Source organism: Heterocephalus glaber, unplaced genomic scaffold, assembly GCF_053883595.1.
Source record: "Heterocephalus glaber isolate CG9 unplaced genomic scaffold, H.glaber_assembly_v1.0 deba00001547, whole genome shotgun sequence".
In the NCBI taxonomy this organism is placed as follows: Eukaryota; Metazoa; Chordata; class Mammalia; order Rodentia; family Bathyergidae; genus Heterocephalus; species Heterocephalus glaber.
In genome coordinates, this window is record NW_028258340.1 from 16753019 (window position 1) to 16780129 (window position 27111).

General features: G+C 32.2%; 1 protein-coding gene across 10 annotated transcripts in view; it reads left to right on the plus strand.

Moving 5' to 3' along the window:
• The window catches only part of Dmd (dystrophin), a 2486572-nt gene that overhangs the window by 1274543 nt on the left and 1184918 nt on the right, over window positions 1-27111 (plus strand). For 9 of the 10 annotated variants that reach the window (XM_004850043.4, XM_087189971.1, XM_087189973.1 and 6 more), the window contains 5 exons: window positions 1288-1458; window positions 15115-15237; window positions 17538-17675; window positions 20407-20559; window positions 21418-21600. In XM_004850043.4, coding sequence (XP_004850100.2) covers window positions 1288-1458; window positions 15115-15237; window positions 17538-17675; window positions 20407-20559; window positions 21418-21600 — 768 coding nt within the window. The remainder of the gene's footprint in view (window positions 1-1287; window positions 1459-15114; window positions 15238-17537; window positions 17676-20406; window positions 20560-21417; window positions 21601-27111) is intronic. The other variant, XM_087189975.1, reaches the window with a different exon arrangement.

Consider the following 27111-nt stretch of genomic DNA (forward strand, 5'->3'; position numbering starts at 1 on the left):
CATTTCTGGCCCCAAGTATTTTGAATAAAGGACATTCAATCTATAAATATTAATAATGACATTCTAATATAAAACTGAATTTTTCATTTTTAATTACATGTTACAAAAACATGGCTTCCAGCTCCCTATCTTTTTAAATTTAGTATTAGGATATGCTAAGCTTTTTTCTCAAGGATAACTTTACCTTTCCTTTATAAAAAAGTGTTTTTATAAAAGGGTATGAGAGGTATAATATGCAAATATTGATAGTGCATAGTCTCTGTTTGATAATATCCCCTTTCTCAGTTACATAGGAAGAGTTGAATTTTAACAAATCTCATTTACATTATGGATTTCTTATTTTGTTTTACTGAAATTTCCAATAATATACTACTTTATATGATTTACTACATAAAGAACACTTAAAATTTGTCTTTAGAATTAAATGTCCCTTTTCATTTCCCTGAATATTTTCCACAGAATATAGTTACTTTTATTTAAAAAAAACTATAAATGCATTTTAGGCTATTTTTAAAACATATTTACCTTATTGTCTGGATCTTATTTTGATGTTGATCTGTATCTTGATCTGACTAATCTCTTAATATTTAGGCAGGATATTTTCTTATGGTGATATTTCTTCAAAGATTTTGTGATAATAAGAATTGAGTTATTTAACTTAAAAGCTCTGGGACTCCTTGTATCAGAGAGAACATTCCTCAATAACTCTGTATGTGATGCAGAATATAAATCTGTTAGAAAATCAATTATTTCCATGATACTCAGTGTAATAAACAAAGAAGAACTCAATAGTACCAGAAGGAAATAGAAAAGGTGTGCTTCATCTACCTTATCTCCTGAGCTTATTCTATCCCTGTTACGTTTAGTAAAGATAAGATATATAAGATTAAATATAAAATAATTGTTGTAAATAACACAGAGAAGTCAGGAAAACATATTTTATTCTTCCCCAGACTAAATAGATACTTTAAATAAACATGTATCAAACTTAATCAAGGAAAGTGACCTATTTTACGCAGATGACACATATTCTCATCATATTTCTGTTTTATGAAAGTTGACTTTTTCCCTTTCCTTTATATTCTTCTGAATGTGTATGTGCCTCTCTTCTTTCTTCTCTCTCTCTTCTCCCCTCTCCTTTCTTCCCTCTCCTATTTTCCCTCTTCTCCTTTCTCCTTTCCTCCCTCCCTCCCTTCCTCTATCTCTCTTTCTTTCTCTCTGACTCTCTTCCTCCCTCCCTTCTTCCATTACTAACTTCAAGCCCTGTTTCTTGCTCATGGAATATAGCGTTTAAAAGCTGAACTGAACGACATACGCCCAAAGGTGGACTCCACACGTGACCAAGCAGCGAACTTGATGGCAAACCGCGGCGCCCACTGCAGGAAACTAGTAGAGCCCAAAATCTCAGAGCTCAACCATCGATTTGCAGCCATTTCTCACAGAATTAAGACTGGAAAGGTAGGAAGATCTACTCGAAGGTGGAAACTAGTGCTAAATGATATCTTGCGAAGGTTTCGCAGTGCCCTAAGAGGGGCAAACAACCCTCACAGCAAGGTTTTCGAAAAGAAAATGAAGGCCAAAATGTATTTAAGGAAATGTTACCACTGACTATCACAGGAGATAAGTCAATCTCTCTCTTCCCTTCTTTCATCTTTTTTTCTCCCTCACTTTTTCTCCCTGCCACAGCTATTCTAGAACTGCACTCTGCGCTGGTTTACATATGTACTTTCAGGGCTAACCCACAGTAGAATAACAAATAGCATGCTGCAGGCCAAAATTTTAAAAAGCACAAAAGACGCCTATCTAAAGAAAGCATGATTGATATTAATATATTTTACTAAATATACTATTGCTTGTGTATATTGTAGATCAAATATCCAAAATGAGGCCTTGTACATCTGCATGATTTAGGGTGTTTGTACCTCTTTATTTGTTGTGCATGTGTGTATTATCTGACTTGCAAGTTGCAGACACTGTGACAAAATCTATTAGACTATAATCAAATACTCAAACCATGAAAATAAATAATTGGAAAGCTTCTATATCCTAATTTTTATAATTTTACATTCCTATTTATAATTATTCTATTTAATGAAGAGCAAGAGGATGTGGCATTTTGCATGTTAATCTCTCTATATATTTATTGAAGACAAAATCTTATGTTATTAGTTATTTTCAAAAATACAAGAATAGTGTAATATAGAATTTCAATTCTTTGAGAAAGGTCTGAAATGCAAAGGACTACTCCACATTTATGTAATGTAGCCCGGAAGATTTTTCAATATGGCATGTGATATGCTTTCAAATATAAAAAAAAATGTAAAGATATACATGTTTTTAGAGATATATATATATATATATATATATATATATATATAACTTCTGGAAATATTAAATATTTCTGGAAAATATTATATGAAATATCAGGTAAGTATTGATTCCTAGAAAAATGGGTGTTCAAACAGTTATTTTCAAAGATATGGACACCCAATACTATCATGGTCTCACAGGTTTTGCACCTAGGACATTACAACAGATCACCATGTTATATAAATATACCTGTTTGATGTAGACTTCAAAATACATGAAAAGTGATATGAGGAATTCTAAATAGTTTATGCACATGAAACAATTACTAGCCATGTACAGTGTTGCATGCCTGTAATCCCATTACTTATGAGACTGAGGAAGAAGGAATACCATAAGTTTGAGGCCAGCCTGGGATACATAGTGAGTCAAGGGCAGCCTGGACTATATAGTGGGACCCTCTCACAAAACAAAAACAAAAACAAAAATACAGAAAACAAAACAAATTATCTTTAAAACTCACCTTCCCAAAGCATGTATATAGTAATCGTTATCTGCACAAAAATCTAACAGGCTATAAAATTTTATTTTCTGTACAGTTATTCTTTATGAATTTACTCTGCTACTTAAATCCATTGATTTTAATTCTTGAGTTATCACAAATGTAGACAGTACTTAAATAACCAAAGGACTTTTATTTCAATAACCTAAAAATGCTACTAATTCCTTACTATGTTTTATATTCTTTCCATCATATATATAGAATTTTAATACATTATTAAACTATAAAATTTTTACAAGAGGGTATTATTTTCCAATAAATTATATTCCAAGATTGTGACTCACAGACACTGTATTAAAACATGAGAATACTTCATCCTCTGTCATAGAAATGCATTTTTAGCCAAGGCAAGATTTGGCCAAAACAATTTTTTAGTTTTTGTTCTATATTCTGTGTGAATACTAGAAATCATGAATAAAATGAACCACTCAATTCACTGTTTTTATTTTTCCTTCCAAAGCAAGGCATAAGATACTGCAAATCAATATTTTTCAATTACATATTAATAGTTTTACTTTTCAAAGCATGCCATTTTCTCTGAATTAATAAAGATGATTAGATGCAGGAGTGATTCCATGTGGATGCTTTGAAGAGGTAATAATCGTGCTTTACTATGAGGATGAAAAAAAAAACACAGAGATATCATATACCTGATACTTTACTTATTTATCCAGTGCTCCTGTGAATTTTATTGAGTTATCATTGTGCTAGAGAGTGTATGAAGACACAAGGATATAAAGATACTTAAAAATATCTACTTAAAACACAAAAATAATTGTTTATTTTAGTCATAAAATATGTTTAACACTAATAAATCTTCTTGGAGATGTTCAAATGCTGGTGAGGTAATTTTAGCAGAGAGAACAATGGATTTAGAAAATTGACCTAGTCTAGGTCCAAATTTGTCAGTGATAGAGATAACATAATTTTTCTGCATGATTATTTCAGTGTTTATAGGATAAGGGAGTTATATTGGATTAGTAGTTTTTAAGAAGAAAACTAGCCTCACCCTCAAAGTAATCATTAAAAACAGAATGCATAAAATGGAAAATACTGGAGTTAGCACATAGGAAATGGTTCTGCCTTTTGATCTTTCTCCTTCCTAATTGAGTTCAGGAAGTACAAATTATGCTTACATAAAATAGTGCTAAATTTTTAGTTAGATCGTGCTACCTCTGAACTTGACAATTCAGTACTCTGTTGATATAGTAACTTTTATGTTGGATATTTAGTGGCTTATGTGTCTTTGCTTATAGAGTAGGAGAATTCTGGAGATGCTAGAAGTTTTAGGGATGGCCTTTGATCTCAAGCTAAGTACCTTTAAAATGAGATTTGTGCAGGATAATATTAGGTAGGACTAGAGTTTCTGTGGTTGAGTCTATGGCTTTGTTTTATGGTGGAAAATAACCTGGAAAAATTTAGAATCATAAGCAAATTGAAGTAGATTAGGTCTGAATATTAGTAAATGATAGACTTAGTCTAAGAACTAAGTTCAGGATATCCTTTTAAAGATTAAGAGTAAAGGGCAGTTAAATTAGACAAAAGATTATTTTGAAAACTAAGTAGCAGATTCTACATTCTCTATTTGGTGAAGAATGCAAAATTGGGTGCTCCCATGTCAACCACAAGGACTGTCCATGAAAAGTGATTCTAAAACCTAGAAAACAATGAGCACTGGCATTTGCAATTTAGATTAAGGACTTACCTGTTCAGATGTAGCTTTCTGCAGTGATTATTTTTACCCATCAATGGGAAGAAATCTAGTGAGAAGAAAAGTTCTTAACTTCAAGGCACAAAAATTTCTCTGAATACTAACTAAGCATATTACCAACTGTGTGAATGTGAATTTCCCCTTTAGCTCTCAGAGCCTCATTTTCATCTACAAAAATAAGGGAAATGATGCCTGTCTTATTTTAACCTCAAGATTATAGTAAGGATCAACTGACGTAAGATATGTAAAAACACATTTAGGAAATGTACTGAGTATTATACAGATATGAAATGGTGAAAATCATGACACCAGTAATTATTTCCCTCATTAGCTATATTAGACTTGAATGGCCAAGTTTTGAAGACTGACCCCCAAAAACACTGATTGAAAAAAGAAATGGAGGAATAGCTGAATTCTCCTTATGGCCTCTGCTGAAATGAGCTAGAGGTAAAATGACATGTCTGTGCTTTTTCAATGGCAAGGACCAAACTTACAAAGAACCAAGCTGAGCAATTTAAGTACGAGGAAGTTCTGCCTGCTATAAATACAGCCCTTAACACACATGAAATGCTACCAGTTTTTATTTCATTTAGGTTGCTCAAAAGTATCCAGTGGTTTTGAAAAAAGTTAATCTTTTCTAATCTGTCCAAAATCAATGTGAGGAAATTGCAGTTTTAGTGAGAAAGCCCTTGTTATACAAAATGATCAGGGAATCATTTTGGAACCTTGAGTAAAGAAAGTTAGAATCAGTGAGGAAACTCTGTTGTAGGGAATGTGAGCATCAGGACACAGCTGGGGGAGGGGGAGACACCAGGCAAAGAACCTGCCAGGGCCATAGGAAGTAAAATAGAAAGGGGATAATGAACTGACTACTTAGTACTGTTGCTTATAGCAGGTCTACTCCTCTTCATCCTCACAGATATCTAGTCAGAGAAGGGAATTAGCAATTTAGGAGAGATGACAATTGAAGGGGCTCTTAACCAATGAAGGAAGAGCTGGGAAAAGGAAGCGATCCAGATATTTGCTACTGCAGGGGTCTATTGCTAGGCATGATGTCGTGGATTTAAGGGTCTTACGTTTTAATAGTGGAGCAAGATCCTGGGCTGAGAGTGGTGCATTGTAAGTGAATTCAGCAGCCACTTCAGAAATACAGAAGAGGTAATGCTTCTGGATAAAGTTATAACAAAGTTCAAAAGTGTACAGTGAGTTCAATGGAGAGTAAAGTGAATCTGCTTATGGAATAGAGGGCATTGAACATGAAACTTTGCTGTACATCATAAGACTGAAGGAAGAAGATAGACACAGTGTGAAGAGGTCCTGAAACCTAGACTTTTATGCTTGTTGAGAAGTTCTTGGTTTTGTTTTCACTCACTGTTGAAAGATTAATCTAGTGGAAGTTATGAGGAGAATTCAACTGAATAATACTCAGAAGTTGAAAACCTGCTGGGAGGATGACACTGTAGTTTGGATAAGACACAGTCCTGTCCTCAAATAATGGGGTAGCTATGGGAATGGAAAGAAAATGGAAATCTGGCACAACACCTCTCAATCTTTTGTAGATTGTTAAACATGGAAGATTATTACAACGTAGTTCGTGGGACACTACAGCCAGAGATTCTGACTTAGTAAAAACTAGGGAAGAGAGTGAGTATTTGAGTTTCTAAAAAGTTTCCAGGTCATAATGATACTAATGGTCCAGAGACTTCACTTTAAGAAATACTGATTTAGAGGACCTGAAAAGTAGTTTAGTGTCAGTTACTACCTATGAGAGCCAAGAAGATGATTAACTAAAACACGACTGAGGATTCAAGATTGAGTGAGAAAGTCTGCCTTTGAAATTCAATAATGAAGTACACACTAAGATATATTTGTCATGTGTAATTCTTAGTTTCAAAAGAGTTCACACAGAGTTCATCCAGCAATATGCTGTTAATATAGGCAGTTTACTCTGTTACAAAATATTATGAAATTTATATACATAATTTGCTTAGATTTTTTTTTCTTCTACAGATATAGAAAACCTTCCCTGTTTAAAGTAGTATAAAATTTTAAATATTGGCCTTGAAATTGATACTAAAAAAAGAAAAGAGAATTGATTTTCTCTGTCTTTAATTCTTTTCTAAGACATGTGCTATAGGATACATTTGCCATATGTTATTTAATTTCAGTATGACCTTGAGAAAATTACAACTAAGATTCACGTAGCACGGTGTGTGTGTGTGTGTGTGTGTGTGTGTGTGTGTGTGTGTGTGTTGCAACTGTAAAATGAGATTTGGACAATCTGGCATCATGCATTTAAATATTCATAGTTTAATTGTTTTAATAATTGTGCAGTGTCAAGTTGTTTGACCGGCAATCAATGAGCAGATATAAAAATAATCTTCCTGTGGAAAAGAGACTTTGGGATGTTTACAAGGGGATAATCATGCCAAGGAGAGAGGCAATGATTTTTCAATATAATGTAGAATATATCAAAAAAAGGGAAAAAATGGTTAGGTCTAATCTATTGTAAAATTTGGATTTATATGTGAATGATAATTGAATGATAGTTTAGATAGATATTTTAGATCACCTAAACACCAGTAAGAAATAAATGATACAAATTAAAATTATAACCTAGAGTGTTCAATTAAGATTTGAATTTGAAAATTTTAATTAAAACCTACATTTTTGCAATCACTTTTTTTAACACATATACATATTCATCTTTTCCCTCTTTGCTGTTTCTAATAATGTTCTAATGTAATACCTTTTCTGACAGAAAAGTACAGCATTCATTAGCTGGTGCAATTATGCTCGCTATATGACTACCCCCTTTTTTATTAAAAATTTCCACAAAGAAATTTTTAAAAGCATAATTGAAAACTAAAGTTCTGTAAATATGCCATAATTTGTAGAGTGTTCAATGTACAATATTTAAAGATAATATCCTCAGGTAATTCTATCAGATTAATACCCAAACTACATAATGATATATCTGCTAATTTTATTTGATTAAAGTAAGAAAGAAACCTTGCAACAGACTTTCTATGCCAACAACATTTTTTTCACATTTGTAATTGGCTGTTAGTATAACAAGGTTAATTCAATTCAAACTTTGATAATAAATCTCTTATAATCATCTAAAATGTTTTTGAACTAGATATGTAATTGAGTTTGATAAGCAGTGTCATTGAGTAGAATTGACTTGGTCTCATTAACAAGCCATTTGAAATTATTATAGCTATTTGGTGATTCCTGATTGTGGTCCTTTACAAGAGAAAATTATTCTTCTGACTGGTGACAGAAGATTAAAAAATAATTGTTCTTTAGATCAGAGACATTCAGATATGTATAGAGATCTATGAGAGAAGTACTTAGCTGAGCAAGATACTGCGGTTACATAGCCTGGTTAGAAATATTTAAATCACAGTCCATTGATTTGTCCACTCCAATTTGCTGATTCCTAGTGTAGTTTATTATTCCTCTTTATGTCAGCAAATATGCATTATTGGTCTATGATAGGTTGTTGTAAACATAATCAATTTCACTTCAAACACAGTGATTTCAGTACACTTCTGTATATTAAACTAAGTAAAGTCCTGGCAAAAAGTGGAAGGGAGTAAAGAAGGGAAACAGAAAGAAAGAAAAATGAAAGAAAACTAAATACAGAGGAGATTAATAGTACAAAGTTGTCCAAAGTGTTATGCTTTTGATGTTAAATTATCTGTGTCTCCTCCCTATATTTTTTAGTTAAAGCCTTTCCTTTTGTATTTGCTACTGCTAAACTCACATGATCATGAAATACAGTACTTTTTCCACTTATACTTAACAAAAAAGTACCCAGTATGCTGATCCTTGACCTACAAATATGTTATCCAAACAATATATGCTTTTGAATTCAATTCTGAAATGTGTAACCATGAAATTAATCTGAAAATTCAATATCAATAGGGATGTATTAGATACTTTCCCCAAATTTGCCTCACAAATTAGCCACATTTTTATCATCGAACCATTAAATGTAAACCGATATCTTACCTAATATCAAAAGAATGCACCCAGTGAAATGTCATTATTCTGAATCTATTTGTTTAATTTATAAAAATTATTTCTTAGAGTTTTTGTAGCTTAAGTTTAATATAAGAGAGTGAATGACTATAAATTACTTTATTTCATTATCTTTGTTCTCATATAGATGTCGTATCTTTTCAATATTCTAATCTATCTTTGTAAGTTTTCCTTCCTCTACAGATAGTATGATTTAAAATAACTTTATATCATGTCAGTAGTCTGTCTTTTCTGTATTATAGCATGTTACTGGTCCTTAAAACTTTATTCATTTGCTTTCTATGGATTATTCTTTTTTGATTTTTCTATACTAATATTGTAATGATAAATTTTCAGAGCCACAAAATGGAAAGCAGAGATTGATTGATTTGAAGCAATTTTAAAACAATCTGTAGCACTTGGATTATTTATTTTCAATTTATATTTTAGTGTAATTTGAATACAGTGGTCATTTAATCATGATTACTGAGATTTCATAGTCCCTATAATAAATGTTTACTTTGCTACCTGTGTAAACACAGCCATTATTATGCTAGTGTATCTATGCACGCTGAAGTAATATTTAACCAAAGGAAGGCTTATATTTTAATATGGATAAATTGTATCTGAGTAATTTTGAATGCTCTCAATTTACAATGAATCAGTTTGTAATTGATTGTGCTTTTCTTCAGTCTGTTAATCTTTGTAAACTTGTTATATAAGTCATCTTTAATGCCAAAACTTCAACACGCCTTAAATTTCATTAACCCTTAAACCTTCCAACAAAGCACAATTAATAGTTGTTAAGCAGTTTGAACCAACATTAAAATATCAAGGAAAACAAAGTGTTGTCTTTCTCAGTTTCTCTGTCTCTTCTTTATTTTGTGTCCATTTATCTGTTTATTAAACTTTTCTATGTTCTACTTTATGTGTATTTTGTATAACTGCACAGTCATGCTAAGTTCTTGAAATGAAAAGGTAAGTAAAAAAATAAATTGCGCAAAAGTTATGCTTGGTATATACTTTCTCTGACAAAATTAAAATTACTGTTTGGTTTGTTTTCTATATATTCTAAATATATCTGTGTGTACTGTCTAACATTATGTGATATCGTTGTGATTCTAGAAATTCTCTGGTCATATATTTCATTTAAAGTGAATAGAAGTAATTTATCCAGTAATTAATGTGATTTATCATCGATCTTTTGCCACTACTAGAGACAATTTATCATAACTCTGAATTGAAAAAGTAGGTATTATATACTTTATATTTTAAATTTTCATGGCTCAAGAGTGAAATTTCAAATTATAGATGCTTTCTGGTTATACATATTTTAGAAAGCTGCATAAGAGCTCCAAATTATGAACACCAAAGAATGACAAGTAAAACATTAATTGGTTGGAAAAGTATCTTCCATATTAGAATTTTAATGACCTAATGGTGAATTAGTGAAATCTTAAGGAGAGCCATTGTGTTTCCCACTCCTTGTGTCCAAACAAAAATATTAATGACATGGATATCAAATAGCTGATCTGATCCTCCCAATACTATAGTTAAAATAAGTGAGTTGACTAGTTATGGTTATTTTGGTTATAAAATTGGTCACTGGTAAATCAATATTTAGGTAGTTTTAAAACTAGTTGATGTAATAAACAATATTTGCTGTGGAAATACACGATAGTATAAATAGATTGCCAACTTCAAGGATTGAAACCTACTTGGACAGACAAAGAGTATGTACCCGAAAGTAAGAAACATGCATTCATATATAAATAAGAGTCCAACACAATTTAGTATTATATATAAAGGAGCAGGGATTCCTGATAGTATAGGTCAAACCCATTTTAATTAGTTTTCCTATATCCTGAGGGCTTCCGGAAAAATCCCTTTCAGAAAACAATGCAAGTGAACAAGACTGACTTTCTATGGCTAATCTAAATCCACTAAAATTTACTTAATAAAATATCTGTACTTTGACTATTATTGGTAAGATATTCCAGTAACATTATTCAAGCTAATAATGAGCTATTTGTTTTTATCAAAGTTGTGATTAAAATAGTTACTATAGATTTAAACCACCCAGTGAAGTAGTCATGAGCTACATGTAACTACTGAAGATGTGAAATGTGACTATGCCAAAATAAGATGTACTGTCAGTATAAAACATGCATGGATCTTAAAGACTTGGCATGAAAAAATGAGTGTAAAATATCTCATTAATAATTTTATATTTATTATAGGTGTGTATGATAATATTCTGGACACATTGATGAAATAAATATTTTATTAAAATTAATTTTACCTGTTTTTATTTTTAATATGGGAACTAGATCATCTCAAATTGTATATATGATTTGTATTATATTTCTACTGAGCTATATTACTCTAAGCACTTTGTTTAGAGTGTCTAAAGAAGAAAACTTACGGTAAGGTGATAAAATTTCAGCAAAAGGTCTATGTGTAAAAGGTCATAATTTTAAAATATGACCTAATACATCATCATCTAGTCACTGCTAAAACATTTTCAGCAATGAGAAACTCACTGTTTTAAAGTCACTGCTTAAAAATATTGTAACTCTAATCAGTTGTTCTTATATTAACCTACAGGTCAGGCTCCAAATAATTTCTACCTTTTAATTCTACTTATTCACTTTGGAACCAAAAAAAAAAATAATTCAAGTCCCTAATCCTCATAAAGATCTTTTCACAATGCACTGTAAAGTAGTCTTTGGCCAGGAAATCTAGACCATATAATCCTGATAATGAAGTCTAAGTTTTCACTATCTTGAATAACTAGCTATTCATTAATAATAATGTCACCTAAAGTCTTTTCACATATGCCTTTAAAAAAAAAACTAAAATAATGATATTTAATTCCTACCACTTGGCCAGTTGTTAAGATATTTCTGCATTGAAAGTACCAACCAGCCCAGCCTTCTGACTTTTCTATAGAGGAATTGTTTTGCTTTAAAGGACTTCTTGAATTATTTATTCTTCTATCCTAGTACCTCATTGTTAGTCATTCATTCACATATTTTTTCAGAAAATATTTACTTATGAGCGCATATTACGTACCTGGAATAACTCTACTTAAAACAAGACAAACAACTCCTCTTCACGGGTGTCTGTGAAACTTCATGTCATTAACTTTGTAGTTTGTCATATGTTTTTTCTCCCCAAAATTCCTCAGGAACATTCTGCATAGGGAAACATACATGCATCTTCCCTGAGACCATCTTCTACTTTATTGCAGATTAATTAATCAATAGTTTTGTTGCTTAGAATAATAAAACTTCAACCTAAATTTCTCCATGTTCACCATTAGTATCTCATGACTTTGTCAGGCACCTTGGTGAAATAAAAGGATTTACCCTTCAAAAACCAGTTTCCAAAGGTGGGAGATTTAGAACTGAGCCACTTCATGGGCATAATTTTGAGAATAAACAATAAGAGCCAAGATTGAGCACTTATTTGTGTCAGATGTATACAGAGAATTTTGAGAGGAAATGCTAATAATAGCCAGCATTTATTGTGCACTTATTACATACCAGACACCATACTAACATAGTTGATCCTCACAGCCACCTTATGAGGTAGATATTCTTATTCCTATATTATGAATAAAAAAAACTTTGCGACTCAAAGAATAAATAATTTAACTAATAAATGATGGAGCCCATGTCCAGTCCATGGTTTCTCCTTCAGGAGCTTGTGTTGTTTTACCAAAAGGTAAAAGGTATTCTAGGGGACTTAGGGGAGAATAACAAAAGATCACAACATGGCCTACAAGAAAATCCTACATTAAGAATACTTACAAATGATGAGAAGGTCCTTGGGACAAGATTACAAAAAGCCTTGACTATTGTGTTTGAGTTTTTACTTTATTCTCTTTGTACTTAGTAAATATATAAGGATGTTGAGTAGAAATGTAACAAAATGAAAATAGTCTTGGGAAACATATGAACCTAAACCATGTGTACAGGCTGGAACTGGTTTGGCAGAAAGCAAATGTTGTACACTTGTCAGAAGGTTATTGTCTGTCCCATGTGAGGATTCAGAAAGATGGTGTGACTTGGAATTACAAAGCAAGTGGATCACAGCAAATTAACATTTATTTGATATTCACAAGGTAATAGGAAAAGATGTCCAAGAATAACATAACTTAAGAGGTGTGATTGAAAATATGGTGAAAATTTAAACTTTTTAAATAAAATGACAGTAAGAGACATTGCCATTAATGTAAAATATTCCCCCTGGCTCCAAACACACCCCGGTGTTCTTACCAAATTTCTAAAGCAGGTATAGAAGTGCTCTTTCATGATTTTAATTGTGGTGTCATGGCTGTGTTGATGTCTTGAATCCATTCAAAACATTTACCTTTCATGCCCATTTTGACTTTGGGGAAGAACCAGAAGTGACACAGTACCAGATCTGTTGAATACAATGACTGAGGATACACTGTAATGTTTTGTAATGATTTATGAGCTTGCCTTTCTGTTGGGTGGTACTTGGCAGAAGGATTTACCATTATTTTATTATACCTAACAAATCACTCATGAAAGAGAACTTCCAGAACTGCTTCATAAAGTGCCAAAAACAATGAGGTAAGTGTGTTCAGGGCAAAGAGGTGGTATTTTGAGGGGAATTAATGGTAATGTGTCGCTTACTATATTTTTAAAAATTTAAACATTCTCCATATATTTCTATCACCTCTTGTATGTTTTAAACATGGAAGACAGAAAAATGCTAACAGAACTAGGGAAGAAATATTTGGAAAGGGGTGGACACACCCAAGTTGTGAGATTTTGAAACTGCTCCATTTTGTGTATATTGAGAGATGATCTAGAGAAGAACCAGGTGGAACAAAACAAGTAAATCAGACTGATCATAGAGTCATGTTATTTTAATATCCAAGTTTTTAATTATTTTGAACTTTACACATTGTATATTCATGAAATCATGTAAAACTGTAGTTTCCCTTATTAAGCATCAGCAAATGTGAATAGCAGTTCGATAACATATCAATTAGTATTGCATAGTTATTATTTCAAAGAACTACAATCATTTTACTTTTACAACCCTTTAAATATTATATGATTTTGTACTATAGAATTATTCTTATAATAGTGAGATTCTAACATCCTTTGTACTTATTAACCAGTGCCTCAATCTGTACTAGTTCAATAAACTATTATGATATTTCAAATGACAAGTGATCATTGGATTTGAAAATTACTGCTATAATAAGCCACTGTTTAAAGGACCTCATAGATTTTTTTTCTGGGAGGTGTAGAAATGCCTCAAAAATACATGTTTATTCACATTGCATGTGCAAATCATGTCCTCACATTAGCCTTAAGGTATCTACTTCTTTATCTGTAACAGACTACCTTTAGATACCATATTTGGTTTGTCCTTGAACACTTATTCTTATTGTTCTCCGGAGTTTTCATCTAATAAAGTCAGGGTAAAACTCTGCCTTGGAAAATGACTGGGAAAGAATAGGTAGGGACCAAAGTCGATGACTGTAATCATTCTGGGCATAAGACACTGAGAGTTGTTCCTAAATTGGTTTTATAAAGTGAAATAACTCTGAAAGAAAATCAGATTCCTGTAGGGCATCTGTGTGCGTTTTAAAAAATTATCAGGTATAAAATATTCCCTAGTGTTATGCTGGGAAGAAATTAAATACAGAAAAAAGATCAAGAGAATAAGAAGCACCTTTTATTAACAGAATTTTAATGATTAAATGCTGCCTATTTGGGGGAATATTTGATGTTCATCCCTCCTTTTGAAGTATTTCATTTAGAAAGTCAAGAGATTTTAAAGGTATTTGACACTGTGGTCAATATCAACTTCAAAATTACAGAGATTGATTTTTATAAGGTTGGAAAACATATTTCTATACTTTATGTGAAATATTCTGGGTTTGTTCATTTGAGTTTATTTGTGCCACCTAAGAAAACATTTCTGAGTCAAGGTAATGGTATTATTTGTCTTAGGAGAGCATACCTGTCAATTTTACCATGTTAAAAACATCATTTAAAATATCTGAGTAGATTACCATGTATTATTTTTAAGACTAAGGTGATAATTCTACATTTCTATTTCTGGTTACTGTTTTTTGATGAATGAGATAATTTTTGATAACACCTATATACTCAAATGGTATTTAAATTAGAATATTTAAAGTAAGATTGCATTCAACGTTAGAATGTTAAAAATTAAGCCAATTAAATGTACGTAAAGTGACTTTGATATCACAGAATGATAAATCGCATTATCTTGCATGTATGTTCAGCCCTGGTGATGTTAAATGTTTGTCCTCATTTGCATCCTCAGGTACTTTCTCAGTTGTATTTCAAAACTTTCATAAAATATAATATGGAAACTTAATGCATGTTATTAGTTTAGCAACAGGAGGTTGAATAAATGTATTTCTTTTGGTTTATGTTTCTAATAAAAAAGTAATTTTGATTTAAATTAGCACTATCTTTTTTTTTAGGCCTCCATTCCTTTGAAGGAATTGGAGCAGTTTAACTCAGATATACAAAAATTGCTTGAACCACTGGAGGCTGAAATTCAGCAGGGGGTGAATCTGAAAGAGGAAGACTTCAATAAAGATATGGTAAATTGGTTGTGATAAAAGTGTGAATGAACTAGGAGTGAAAATGAATAAATATTTTGAAAGAAATTAGATAACTCAAGTCTCCAGCTGAACTCTCAGAATACACTTGGCATATTGTGTGATTCTAATATTTTTATAATACAAAATATTCATGTTGACCTTTTATTATGAATGCCAAATTACTATGGTATTGTCCTATGGGAGTATTTGCAAATTTTAATAAATAGTTCAATTTTGCTTGGACCAGTGCTAATTTTGAATTCTGGGTGGGGGAATGTAATAAAAAAGAGCCAACTGAAAAATAAACTAGAAATTTAATAAATTCATTGATCATAGATAGCTGATGTTTCGTGTCAGTCATCGTTTTTGGTCAGAGGGACAATTTCACACAATAGAAACATTGTTTACTAAAATTTCCCACAACGTGGTTTTTCAAAAGTTATGTAAATAGCATATGTGTAAATTCAAGCTGCTTATTTGATGGGAGTAAAGAAATATGATCATGTGGGCTATTCATAAACTCCCAACATTCTCCTTCAATCTTGATTAATTTCAAAAAGTTTTTCTTACATTTTATTCTGGCTTGAATATTGCTGCATCACATCCCTATTCACTGACTGTTTCCTTCCCTCCACACTCCTTTCCACAATTTCTTTTCTCCGCTTCCACTGCCATCACTTCTGTGGCCTTCTTAACCTTCACATGTATCATTCTAGAGAGTTTCGGAGTGGTATCAATGATAGACCTCTCAGATAATGCCTGAAAATGACATCAGAAGGCCATATATAAAATTGAAATAGTAGGCACCTAAAGCAATAGGAGAAATAGCTACCCCCACCACTCTTACTTCTCCCTGGTATCAGTTTTGACTTCCTGGAGCTTCCTCAATCAGAAGTCTCCTTTACTGGGATGTGGTGGCCTTGCTAACTCAGCTCGTGGAAAGACAGACAAGAAGAGGCTTTCCAAAATGCTGAGTTCGAGCTGCCTTCACTTCATGGCAAAGAAGAAAGCAGAGGGGGCTGAGGTGAAAAAGTGCTGTTCATCTCTTGGACTGACCACAAACCTTGCCCTAGAGCCCTCACCTGGTTGTGGGGAAATGAGTGAAATGTTTTTTTCATATTTCATTTTTGCTTATAGTCCTACAAAATGCTGCAGAGTTCTAAAAGGCATACTAATATAATTAAGTTCTTTTATAGACTATAAGTATATGTCTGTATTTTGTTATACATTTCATTAGATTAATAATTGACAAATCTCAAGAAAAAGTAATTTTGTTCCTTCTAAACAAGATAGGTAGATCTTCAGTTGTGTATTAGTTTATGCATGTATTATAGATGTTAATATAAGTTCCATAAAAATAATGCACATATACGTGTGGTTTTGAAAAGTGTCATTTGTTAGCCTTGGTTCATTGACATATGCTGGGTACCGTGGCATGGTACCTTAATCAAAAATTTTCATATTTCAAGTTGAAAGATAAATTAACTAGAGATGAAAAATCACATGGGCACATATCTAAATAGGTTAGACTAGCACTTATTCAAGTCATTTTATTTCTAATAAAATTAAAATATTGTTCTTGGAGCATTAAAAGAACAAAATACATGTTGAAAAATTTAAACTTTTTTTCAATCTTTTTAAATGCTGGTTTGCTATTCCCTATGTAAAATTAACACATATATGACATTTTAAAATTTAGTTATTTGCAACATTTGACAGGAATTGAACACATCAATTTTTATCAACATACCATGTCCTAAATTTGAATATTTAGGCTTCAGATACAAAGCAGAGGCTATTATATAATAAGTAGTGTACATTTAAACAAAATGTTGTCATGTAGTAGCATGTAATATTTTCAAATGTGTTGCTATCTCACACTTATATCTCTATATAGATCACTTAATGTTGTTAGTGACAAGATTAATTTACTTTTACAAACATTTTTAACTTTTATAACTATACCATAAATCAAATTAAAAATATTTTCACAAAAATCACGTCTGATGAAAAAGTACCTTACTCTTCCAATTTCCAACATGTCATATATATATATATATATATATATATATATATATATATATATATAAAAAATACATATATGAATTTAATGGGAAAAACTTCTTTTAAAAGCTAAACTACAAAAGAAAAGCTATGAGCAGAGTATTTTATAATAATGTTCCCTGAGAGTTTTAAATTGAATTTTTGTATGTGTTTAAATAACATGTTTTATTATCTCTGTTAACAATGTACAGCTTTTTAAAACCAAAATGAGGACTGTACTTGTTGTTTTTAATCAGAGTGAAGACAATGAGGGTACTGTAAAAGAATTGTTGCAAAGAGGAGACAACTTACAACAGAGAATCACAGATGAGAGAAAGCGAGAGGAAATAAAGATAAAACAGCAGCTGTTACAGACAAAACATAATGCTCTCAAGGTATTAGAGCTAAAATTATAATATACCTTGCCTGTGGTTTTTTTTCTCATATGTAGGGTGAAATATATTGTGCATAAATACAATGTGCTTAAGAGTCTCAGTCACCAGAAATTCACATTTTTCTGTTCAATATGTGTGTTTCATTTAGCACTTTTGTTTTCTGAAATTGAAAGTCATGTTGCTTAAAATTTGCGTTTATTTTTGTTCAGACATATTTTCTGAATAATATTGAAAGACACCGAAATGCATCGTTCATACTAGAACTTATGCATTTAATTTTCTAATATACTTTTTTTATAAGCTACTTTTGTATTTGTGTTGAAAAACCTGCACTAACAGCCAGAATAACCAACTATATATTCCCCATTATTCCTGCTTCCCTTACTTTATCAGTTTTATTTATAGTAGGTCCAACTTCTTGTAACTATACTTGTTTAATTAGGCCTGGGTTTATCTCATTTTTAAAAAAATAAACTTTATTGTACCAGTAAGAGTCACTCTTTGCAACTAACTACACATCTACAAGAGTCTACTTTCACTTATATAGGAATCCTCAAAAATATTTGTAATTTCTTTGAAGAACTGTTTTAATACTAAGCAGTAGTGTATGGCTTCAAGTACCCACATGACTCACCTGGATTGTACAGGAAGAACAGAATAGGCTGTTGATTTTTCTATAAAGAATATCTAGAAAGTTCTTGCAGAGAAGGGGACATGTGAAGTTTTATGAAATAACTTTTATTGTATAGATTTTGCAATATTCAATCTTTGCATCCATGTCTAATTTTCTAATATTGCTAATTGCCAAGCTTTTCATTGTAAATCACTCTTTTGGAGCTATGTAGTTGGATAGATAGATCCATGTTGTAGGTGGATGGAATCTACATTCCATATGCAAATAGGATAAAACCTTTTTTCTATAGTAAACTAAATAAACAGTGCTGAGAATGTAATTACACAATATTGTGCCTGTAAGGAATCCATGAGGAAAGTCTAATTGACCAGCAGGTGTTCTGAAGGTAACTGCTGATAAATGTAGTAAATAGAAAAGGCCTATTCTTTGAGGGGAGTTCAAAGCAAATTATAATGTGCTCAGAAAATCAGAAAGCTCAGTAATTCATACCCTTCTAGTTGACCAAGCTTTCAGAAGCATCTATACTGCTCATATGATATGTGTCCCAGGGAACAGCTGTATTTAATGGTTACTTGGCATACAACTAAATGAATCTATGATACTTCTAATACATTTACATACAGCATTGTGCTTAGAAAAAAATGAATTTCAGATTTGTTACCATCAAGCCTTTTATTTTGGCAAAGATGTGAGTTGTATCACTGATAAGGCACAGCACAGCTCACAGTCTTGTGGCTGTATCTTGGTACCTTTGGAAAGAACAGCATTCCACTGGACTCCTTTCAGGTTCAGGCATTCAGTACTTCTACAGGAGGTTTAGAAATGCATTTCATGTCCTCTGGTTTAAGCAAAATGGAGAATGAAATCTCAATCATTCTTGCAAATATATGCATAAGTGACTAATGAAAACCATCAACTCTACCTGCTAAGCCAGTTTATACCCCCAAATTCAGAAACTGTGTTCACCTGCCAAGTTGTTCCAATTCTAGTCCTGATGAAATATTGCAAAGAAGGTCAAAACTTTCCAGTGTGAATAATTTTTCAGCTATTCTTTGATAGGCATTATTTTCTTTTGCTGAAGTTAAATGTGTACATAATACCCTGAAGAAATGAAAGTTGTGTGTAGAGTTCTTATGTTCCCAAGAGTTATAAAATGGCATTTAGACTAATTCTATCAACCTGGGAAGACATCTGAGTATGATTGTAGGACCAAGATGATTGATCCCCACTTCGTTGATTTCTGAAATCATTCACTCTTATTTATCTCATTAGGTTGGTTAAAACCCACATACGTTGGGGCTGGGGATTTGGCTCGGTGGTTCTGCCACCTGCCTTGCAAACACAAGGACCCAAGTTCGATCCCCGGTACCAAAAGAAAATCATACACTTTATAAACTTTTTACATTTAGAACATGGTTTGGCATAATAATGAAAAAATGACTATGCATGCCTTGAAAGAAAAAAGAATTTTTCTAATATTTAAATTGTCATTTTCATGTACATTCAGAGCTGTAAGAAGAGTAGCCACATTTCCTACACATGTAGCTTGGAAAAATTAATAAGATAACTAAAATGACTTTATATTTTAATCACATAATATTAATAGCCTATAAAACACTTTTACGGGCATTTCTAAATCCATGAATGTATGTTGCTTGGCTACATGAACTTACAATTTTGTTGCTGACCTCAGGGCTAACCATATAAATTTTATAGTTTGATTTATTTTAGAAGTCAGATGTAAACTAACTTTTTGCAACTATCTGGTTAAGTCAGTTGTATTTATTTATTAAACTATTTTATACAGATTGCACAACAATTTAGATAGCTCTTTAAAAGTCAATTAAATATGAAAAGATTTCTAAAGAAGTTTGAACACACCAAGGGAAAATAGTGCAAGTGTGTTTTTCAGGTTTCTTAGCTTTTATACATAGGTTTGTCACATAAATACATAATTTAATCATTCATCATTAAGTGTGATTTTAAGCCTAAGGTGTATAAAAAGATGAGGAAATCGAATTACTTTATAAATAACTACACCCAATAGTGTACTATAAATATATATTGATATTTTAATAATATCTGCACCATGAACAGGATTTGAGGTCTCAAAGAAGAAAAAAGGCTCTAGAAATTTCTCATCAATGGTATCAGTACAAGAGGCAGGCTGATGATCTCCTGAAATGCTTGGATGACATTGAAAAAAAATTAGCCAGCCTACCTGAACCCAGAGATGAAAGGAAAATAAAGGTAATGTTGTTTTAGAATGTCAATACTAGATTTTTTTGCTGGTTTAATTACTTAACCTGTAAAGATCATATTTAAAATAGTGATGTTTTTGTTTCCTCTCTTAGCGTTCTCTTTGATTTGATGCATCTCCTTGTATTGTGTTTTGTTTGGGTGAATGTATTGTATTAAGTGTTATTCAATTGACATTATGTTGAATAAATAAAATGTTTTACTTTTTGACAGTGTATAATGAATTAAGCAATGTCGTATGTTTACTGGTAAAATTGTAATTGACTTTGTGTATCTTTGTTCCAGATGAACTAATGACTTATCGGTATATGGACGACTTCTTTCTCATGTTAGCACATTCATTTCACCAGAGCATCTTCACACTTCAGTGTCAAATCTCTATAGATTTATTTGCATATTGTCTGACAATGTCTTTTTCTGTTATCATTTTGCATGTTTTATTTTGCTTCATTCTCTGTTGAGTTCCTCAAAACTTCAAAAAAGATATAACTTACTCACTGGCCCTCTAAAATATATAAGATATAGATGGCCCCTAATAAAATATAAGTAATCATTCCAATTTGGATCAACCCGCAAATCACTAGATAAATTCAAAAGAAAGAAAATGTTAGATCAATTTAATATTTTCTTAGGTAGAATATCCAAAATTGAGCATTCAAATTATACCTAAAATACTATTTGGATCATTGGGTGAGGATGACAGTGACTCCTTCCATATCTGTAAATTTTGAAAGATTACAATAAAGGAACAACAGCCTATGAAATTTCTGAGAGACGTATTTGGTGCTTGCAGATTGGTTGATGTGGTTAGCTAACTGCCCTGGGCCCTGTATTGATTTTGCTCAATAGGAAATTGATCGTGAATTGCAGAAGAAGAAAGAGGAGCTGAATGCAGTACGTAGGCAAGCTGAGGGCTTGTCTGAGGATGGGGCTGCAATGGCAGTGGAGCCAACTCAGATCCAGCTCAGCAAGCGCTGGCGGGAAATTGAGAGCAAATTTGCTCAGTTTCGAAGACTCAACTTTGCACAAATTGTGAGTTGTTACTGGCAAACCCACGTATGTGTTTGCAACTACTACTCTCTTAGCAGAGGCCTACTAACAACACAACAAATCTGGGTGCAATATCAGACTTCTAATGTGCATTCGAAAAGTGACTAGTTTCCCCCTCGCAATGGGCTCCTGTAACACTAGTGCTTAATTTTTTCAGATTAAGGACGCAATAAACTAACAGCTAACAGGAAAGTCTCCCTTCTCAAAAATGAAAAATACATCTTAATTTTTTTGCTGCATCATTTTTCATGACATTGGCAATGTGAATTTGTCAATTTATCATACATTTACTTTACTTCAGTGTCTAATCCAGAAATATGTATTGCTTTCCTGAGATCATCCCATGCTAATTTTACTTTCTTACTGTATACCTGGTAAATAAATATTTTGTGAAACATCTTCTTATATCAACCTGCATAAGGACTTATCTCTTTGACTTCAACAATAATAGTTTAGTCTTCATTCCTGGTTTAACGACTTAGTGGATCATAGTGCTAATCAAAAGAACCGGATGTCTAGGAAAATGATTGGTTTTTGACTGCAGATTGAACAATGTCAAACTGAAATGCTACAAGCCAAAAGGAAAAGGAGTGCCTGTTCTTCTTTTGAACAAACGGATGGAAAGTTTTTGATTCTCTCTTTAAAAGGGCAATTCAAAGTTATAACCTTGGTCTTAGCTCTTTATTTTAATATATATAAAGGTATATCACAGAGATTTTCTGACGGATACAGTTTTTGTTTCTATTCCAAGTTCTTGCAAGGTGAAGATGAATGAACACCATCTGTAACTACTCAAGAAAGTGTTCCTCACTAAACCAGGATGTAAAAGTCTGGAAAATAAGGCTTCACAATTATGTTAGGTTGAATCATACGACACAGACAGATATTCAACAATTTTGCTCTATGTCAATGAGAGTTGCATGTGGTGCGGTCCGTGAGATTTCCTGGAAATTTCTTCTTTGATATTGTTGAGTCCATTTACTATGGTGTATTTTTAATTATTTCTAAGATGATAGGCATAACTGTAAACATAGGGAAAATATACTGCATATATAGTGACTTTTTAAATAATGAATATACTTTTTTCTATGAAATCCAATACCCCTGAAGTTTAATAGCACCTGAATATTCTTAGCAATTGGAGGAAATAATATAAGAAACATTGAAACTACATGAAATTTTAAGTCTAATTCTAGCTGACTGGGCATTTCAGCCTATTTATTACCCTTCATATTGGATTTTATAAACATAATGTCATAAATCACTCACGCTTACAGTAATACGTGTCCTACATGTGCAGATGCAAAATGAGGTGAAAGATTAAGGCAACCACAAAGAAAACCCTAGTAAAATACCTTTCTTTGTTTTAATAGGTCATTTAGAGGAAAGTCTTTTGCTTTGAATTATCTGATACTCATTTCTCCATTTCAATTTTCTTTCTGTCTTGATATACCCACTGTGCAGGATTAAAATTTGTTGTAATCTAGCTGTGTTAAATTACTAGTACTTTAAAGTTCAGCAGATACAGGCCCCAGAATCTCCATAAATCACCCATTTAAAAGGCTGTATGTTCCTAAACATAGTAGGCGCTCTACAAATATTTGTACAACATAACAATGACTGGTGATATAAAGGAAGGATATGTGAACCAGTATAAAGTGTTAAAAATACAAATTATAGTACAATGCTAAGATATATATGTCTTATAAACCATTATTTATATAAAAAAGTTTCACAATTCAGAAGACGGGGGACTTTTTGTATTAACTTTTGTTTGTCTATGACAGAAGAAATCACAGTATGTCTAAATTAATAATAAATTTAATATTATTTGGCATTAGATTTTAATGACAACTGAAGGAAGATAGAAAAAGGTAGTTAAGTAGCTATAGCCATAGATCCATAGATACAAAAGGAAATATTATATTTCACTGATTTCTATTGTATTTGAAAAACTAATTTAACCATGGTCACTTATTACAGCCCTCCAGCTCAATTCTTCCACCATGGAGTCATTTGAGATAGCTACAAGTGAAGAGTTTCATGGAAAGCTATAATTACAATATTCCTACCATGGACCTGATGCAGCACCAACTTCCATAGCTTCAAAATTCCTTATGGCCCCCTGCATTCTGTCTTTCTATTTATCTCACCTTTATTTCTCTTAAATGTCCCTTTCTGTTCTCTCTAGATATAAGCTCTAGATTTGTAGTCAGTCATTCATACCCTGACAGCAACAATTCAATATAGTAGGCAGTACTGTAACATCCTACCATTTGAGAAATAAGTTTAAAATGAGAAGTTAATTTTCATTATTTTAGGGATAAAGGAACAGGAATGATACAAGCAGTGTAAATTTAATGCACTTAGGGGGCTATGTCCATGGCAGAGCTGTATATGGCAAGGTAAAGTTCAGAAAAGGCTTGGGACTTTATGTCAAAGAACCATGAGGCAATTATAGACCTTATGTGAAAGGGCCCAGCAGAAGTACAGACCAATGCAGAATACCAATGGTACTCCTTAGGGTAATGTAGGAGGCATTGAAGAAGGGACACCAGACTGGGCGATAGCAGGTCAAATTTTTCTCAAGATTTTCACCATGTAGAGACTCCTGCCCTACTTAGTAATAAGAACAGTTTTTATTTATTTCCTGTTGGTTTAGAGACTAGGCTACTCAAGACCAAGCACTGACTATGAACTGAACATAACAAACTTTTTCTACAGGATATATTATAATAGCAGTGTGACCTAGAAAGTGTAATATTTCCTGGGATGAATAATCTTGAATATGAATTGTTCTGCTAGCTCTATGATCATGGGTAAACCCCTCTCGGCCTCATTTTTCTCATCTTTACAAAGGGAAGATGGATGTTTGTTAGCATGAAATAAGGTAATATTTGTAAAAACACCTGCCATATTATGTGTTAACATGGAAAAAGAGAGAGATTCTAAAAATATAATATGTTTCTAAACCATTAAGGGAGTTAAGGTCATTATGTACCATTTGTTTCAAATGTTATTAACAGCAGATATTCAATATATTTTGTTCAATGTAAATATTAATTGGATGCCATAATCCCTCAGCAGGCAGTGTTTGTCTAGATCCTCAGAATATTTTCAGAAAATTTCATGTAAACCTGGCGACTATCAATGAAGGGCATGATTCCCCCTAAACTTACTGACAGAACTCTATTTGAATTCTTCTCTTCCACATGAAGGAAAAAAGCAAAGTAAGAACAAACAAAGGCCCCGAAAACTTCAGAATTGAAAACTATGCATACTTTTCAGTAAACTTACACGTAGTATTTAACAATTCATCTCAGCCCAAGAAAATCCAATCACAAAGTTACCCAGTGAAGAAACTCCCACAGCCATGGCTCACATGGAACTCCTGAACAAAGTAAGCTCACACAACACAATTACAATGGATGTGAAAATTTGTCTTTGTATAGGCAACATTAAAAGCTAATAGAAAAAAGTAAATGTACACCTAAGGAAATTAGAGATGAGAGGATAATCAGAAAAGAACTTAAAGTATTTTATTGCTCAAAAATAAAGAACAGAATGTAAGTTTTACAATTAGTGCAGGCCATTTTGAAAAGTTTTGGAAAGATGTGAAAAAACAGAAAATCCAGAATGAAAATTTTGATTAGTAAAAGGACCCAAACAATTTTTTTAAAATGTATTTATAATAGAACAAAAGAATACATTAATTTTAAAATGCTGGAGAAAATTTTGGTCTGCTGAAAGTAGTAGAGGCTGTGGAGAATGCAATATAAAGCTCAAACATACACATGAAAAGAGTTCCAGATTGCAAAACTGGAGAGCATGGAACAAAGACATTATTTTACAATACGTGGCTGACATTTCATAAAAATGAATAAATGTCAATTTGAATGAGTCCTCACATTGAATACAACTCTATCAGTCTGGAAAAAAATAAAAGTGAGTCCATAGCTCACTAACTCTGAATGAAACTCAGATATCAAATGACCAAGAAGGTATCGTGAAAGTTACTGAAGACAAAAGACAGAATGCTTATAGGTGACAATATTCATGGCAGATTTTCATAAACAATAAGCATTAGAATGCAGTAAATATGGGAAGATCTTCAAAATGCTAGAAAAATTTTCAAATACCAAGTAAACTATGATTCAAGAAAAAAGACAAAATATATTCAGACATACAAGTATTATTATATAAAGTAAAACAAACATAATTTACTATTGTTAAAAGAATTGCTAAACAATATGCTTGTGGAAATAGGAAGACAAAAGCAGAAGAAAAGATAAAGCTATAAAAAGGTGTATAAAATTGTTTCTATATATAAAAATACCATGTTAAAAATAAAATGTAGCAAACTACTAAAATTCTGGTAAGTGCCACGAAGGAAAACACAGAGTACTATGAAAATGGAGAAGTTTTTTAACTGACCCCACACAAAGAAGAATACAATAAATATGAGAGTGGTTCTAGATGTTATCAACAAACATAGGACTAGTGCACAATGTATTTCATATAAATTTTTGCCAACTATCATGTTTCTAGAAAGTAAAACTGATAATAAACTTTCAGAATGGCATGTAAACATGACCTGTCCCTGAAAGGTAGAACAAAACATACAGATTTTACCGTAGAATGAAAAGAAATTGTGTTTTCTAAGTACAATAACTCCAATTGTCCTGGATTATTCTATGACCACAAACATGAAATATATGATGCTGATGTTTAGCATTTTACACCCAATGGTATTTCTTGTCTGGAATGCCTAATATAAGTCTCAGCCACAGAACATCCAACTGAGAGTAAGTGATCCACCCCCCTTTTCCCTAATTGCTGTCCAAATTAATTGGTGCCTACTAACATCTCTAGATGTTGGGAAATTGCACTTTTATTTAGATAAAGAATTGAGATATCATCCACGATTCTTCTTGTTTCTTACTGACATAATTGATTTTAAATTCGGTTTGATATACCTGCAAAATATATCTTCCATCAGAATATTCCTCAGTATCTGCATATCAGAAACTTTAGTCTACAAAATCATTTCTCATAATGCTGAGTAATCTCTAATGCTTGCTTCCATTTTTTCCCAACCTACACTGTATTCATTCTGTTGATATCAGAGGGCTCCCTTCTAAGGTAGAAATGAGATTGTATCAAGTCCCTGCTGCCTATTACCCTTTCAGTGAAAACCTACGAGTTTCTACATTGTCTAGCCACTGCCTATCACTCATTGCTCAAACTATCTCTTTTGGGATTTTGCTTCCATAGAAGCATGAAGTTGTCTCTTCTATATTTAAATACACTAGCTACATTTCTATTTCAGGAACTATGTGTGTAGTCGTTTTTGATACAATATTTTCACTTAGATTTCTGCATAGGTCTTATAACTTACTTGGCCATCTTTGCACGTAGGGACAATAAATATTTAGTAGGACTTTCATATATAATCTGGGGCTTTAATATAAGTATTTTAGATTACAAAATATT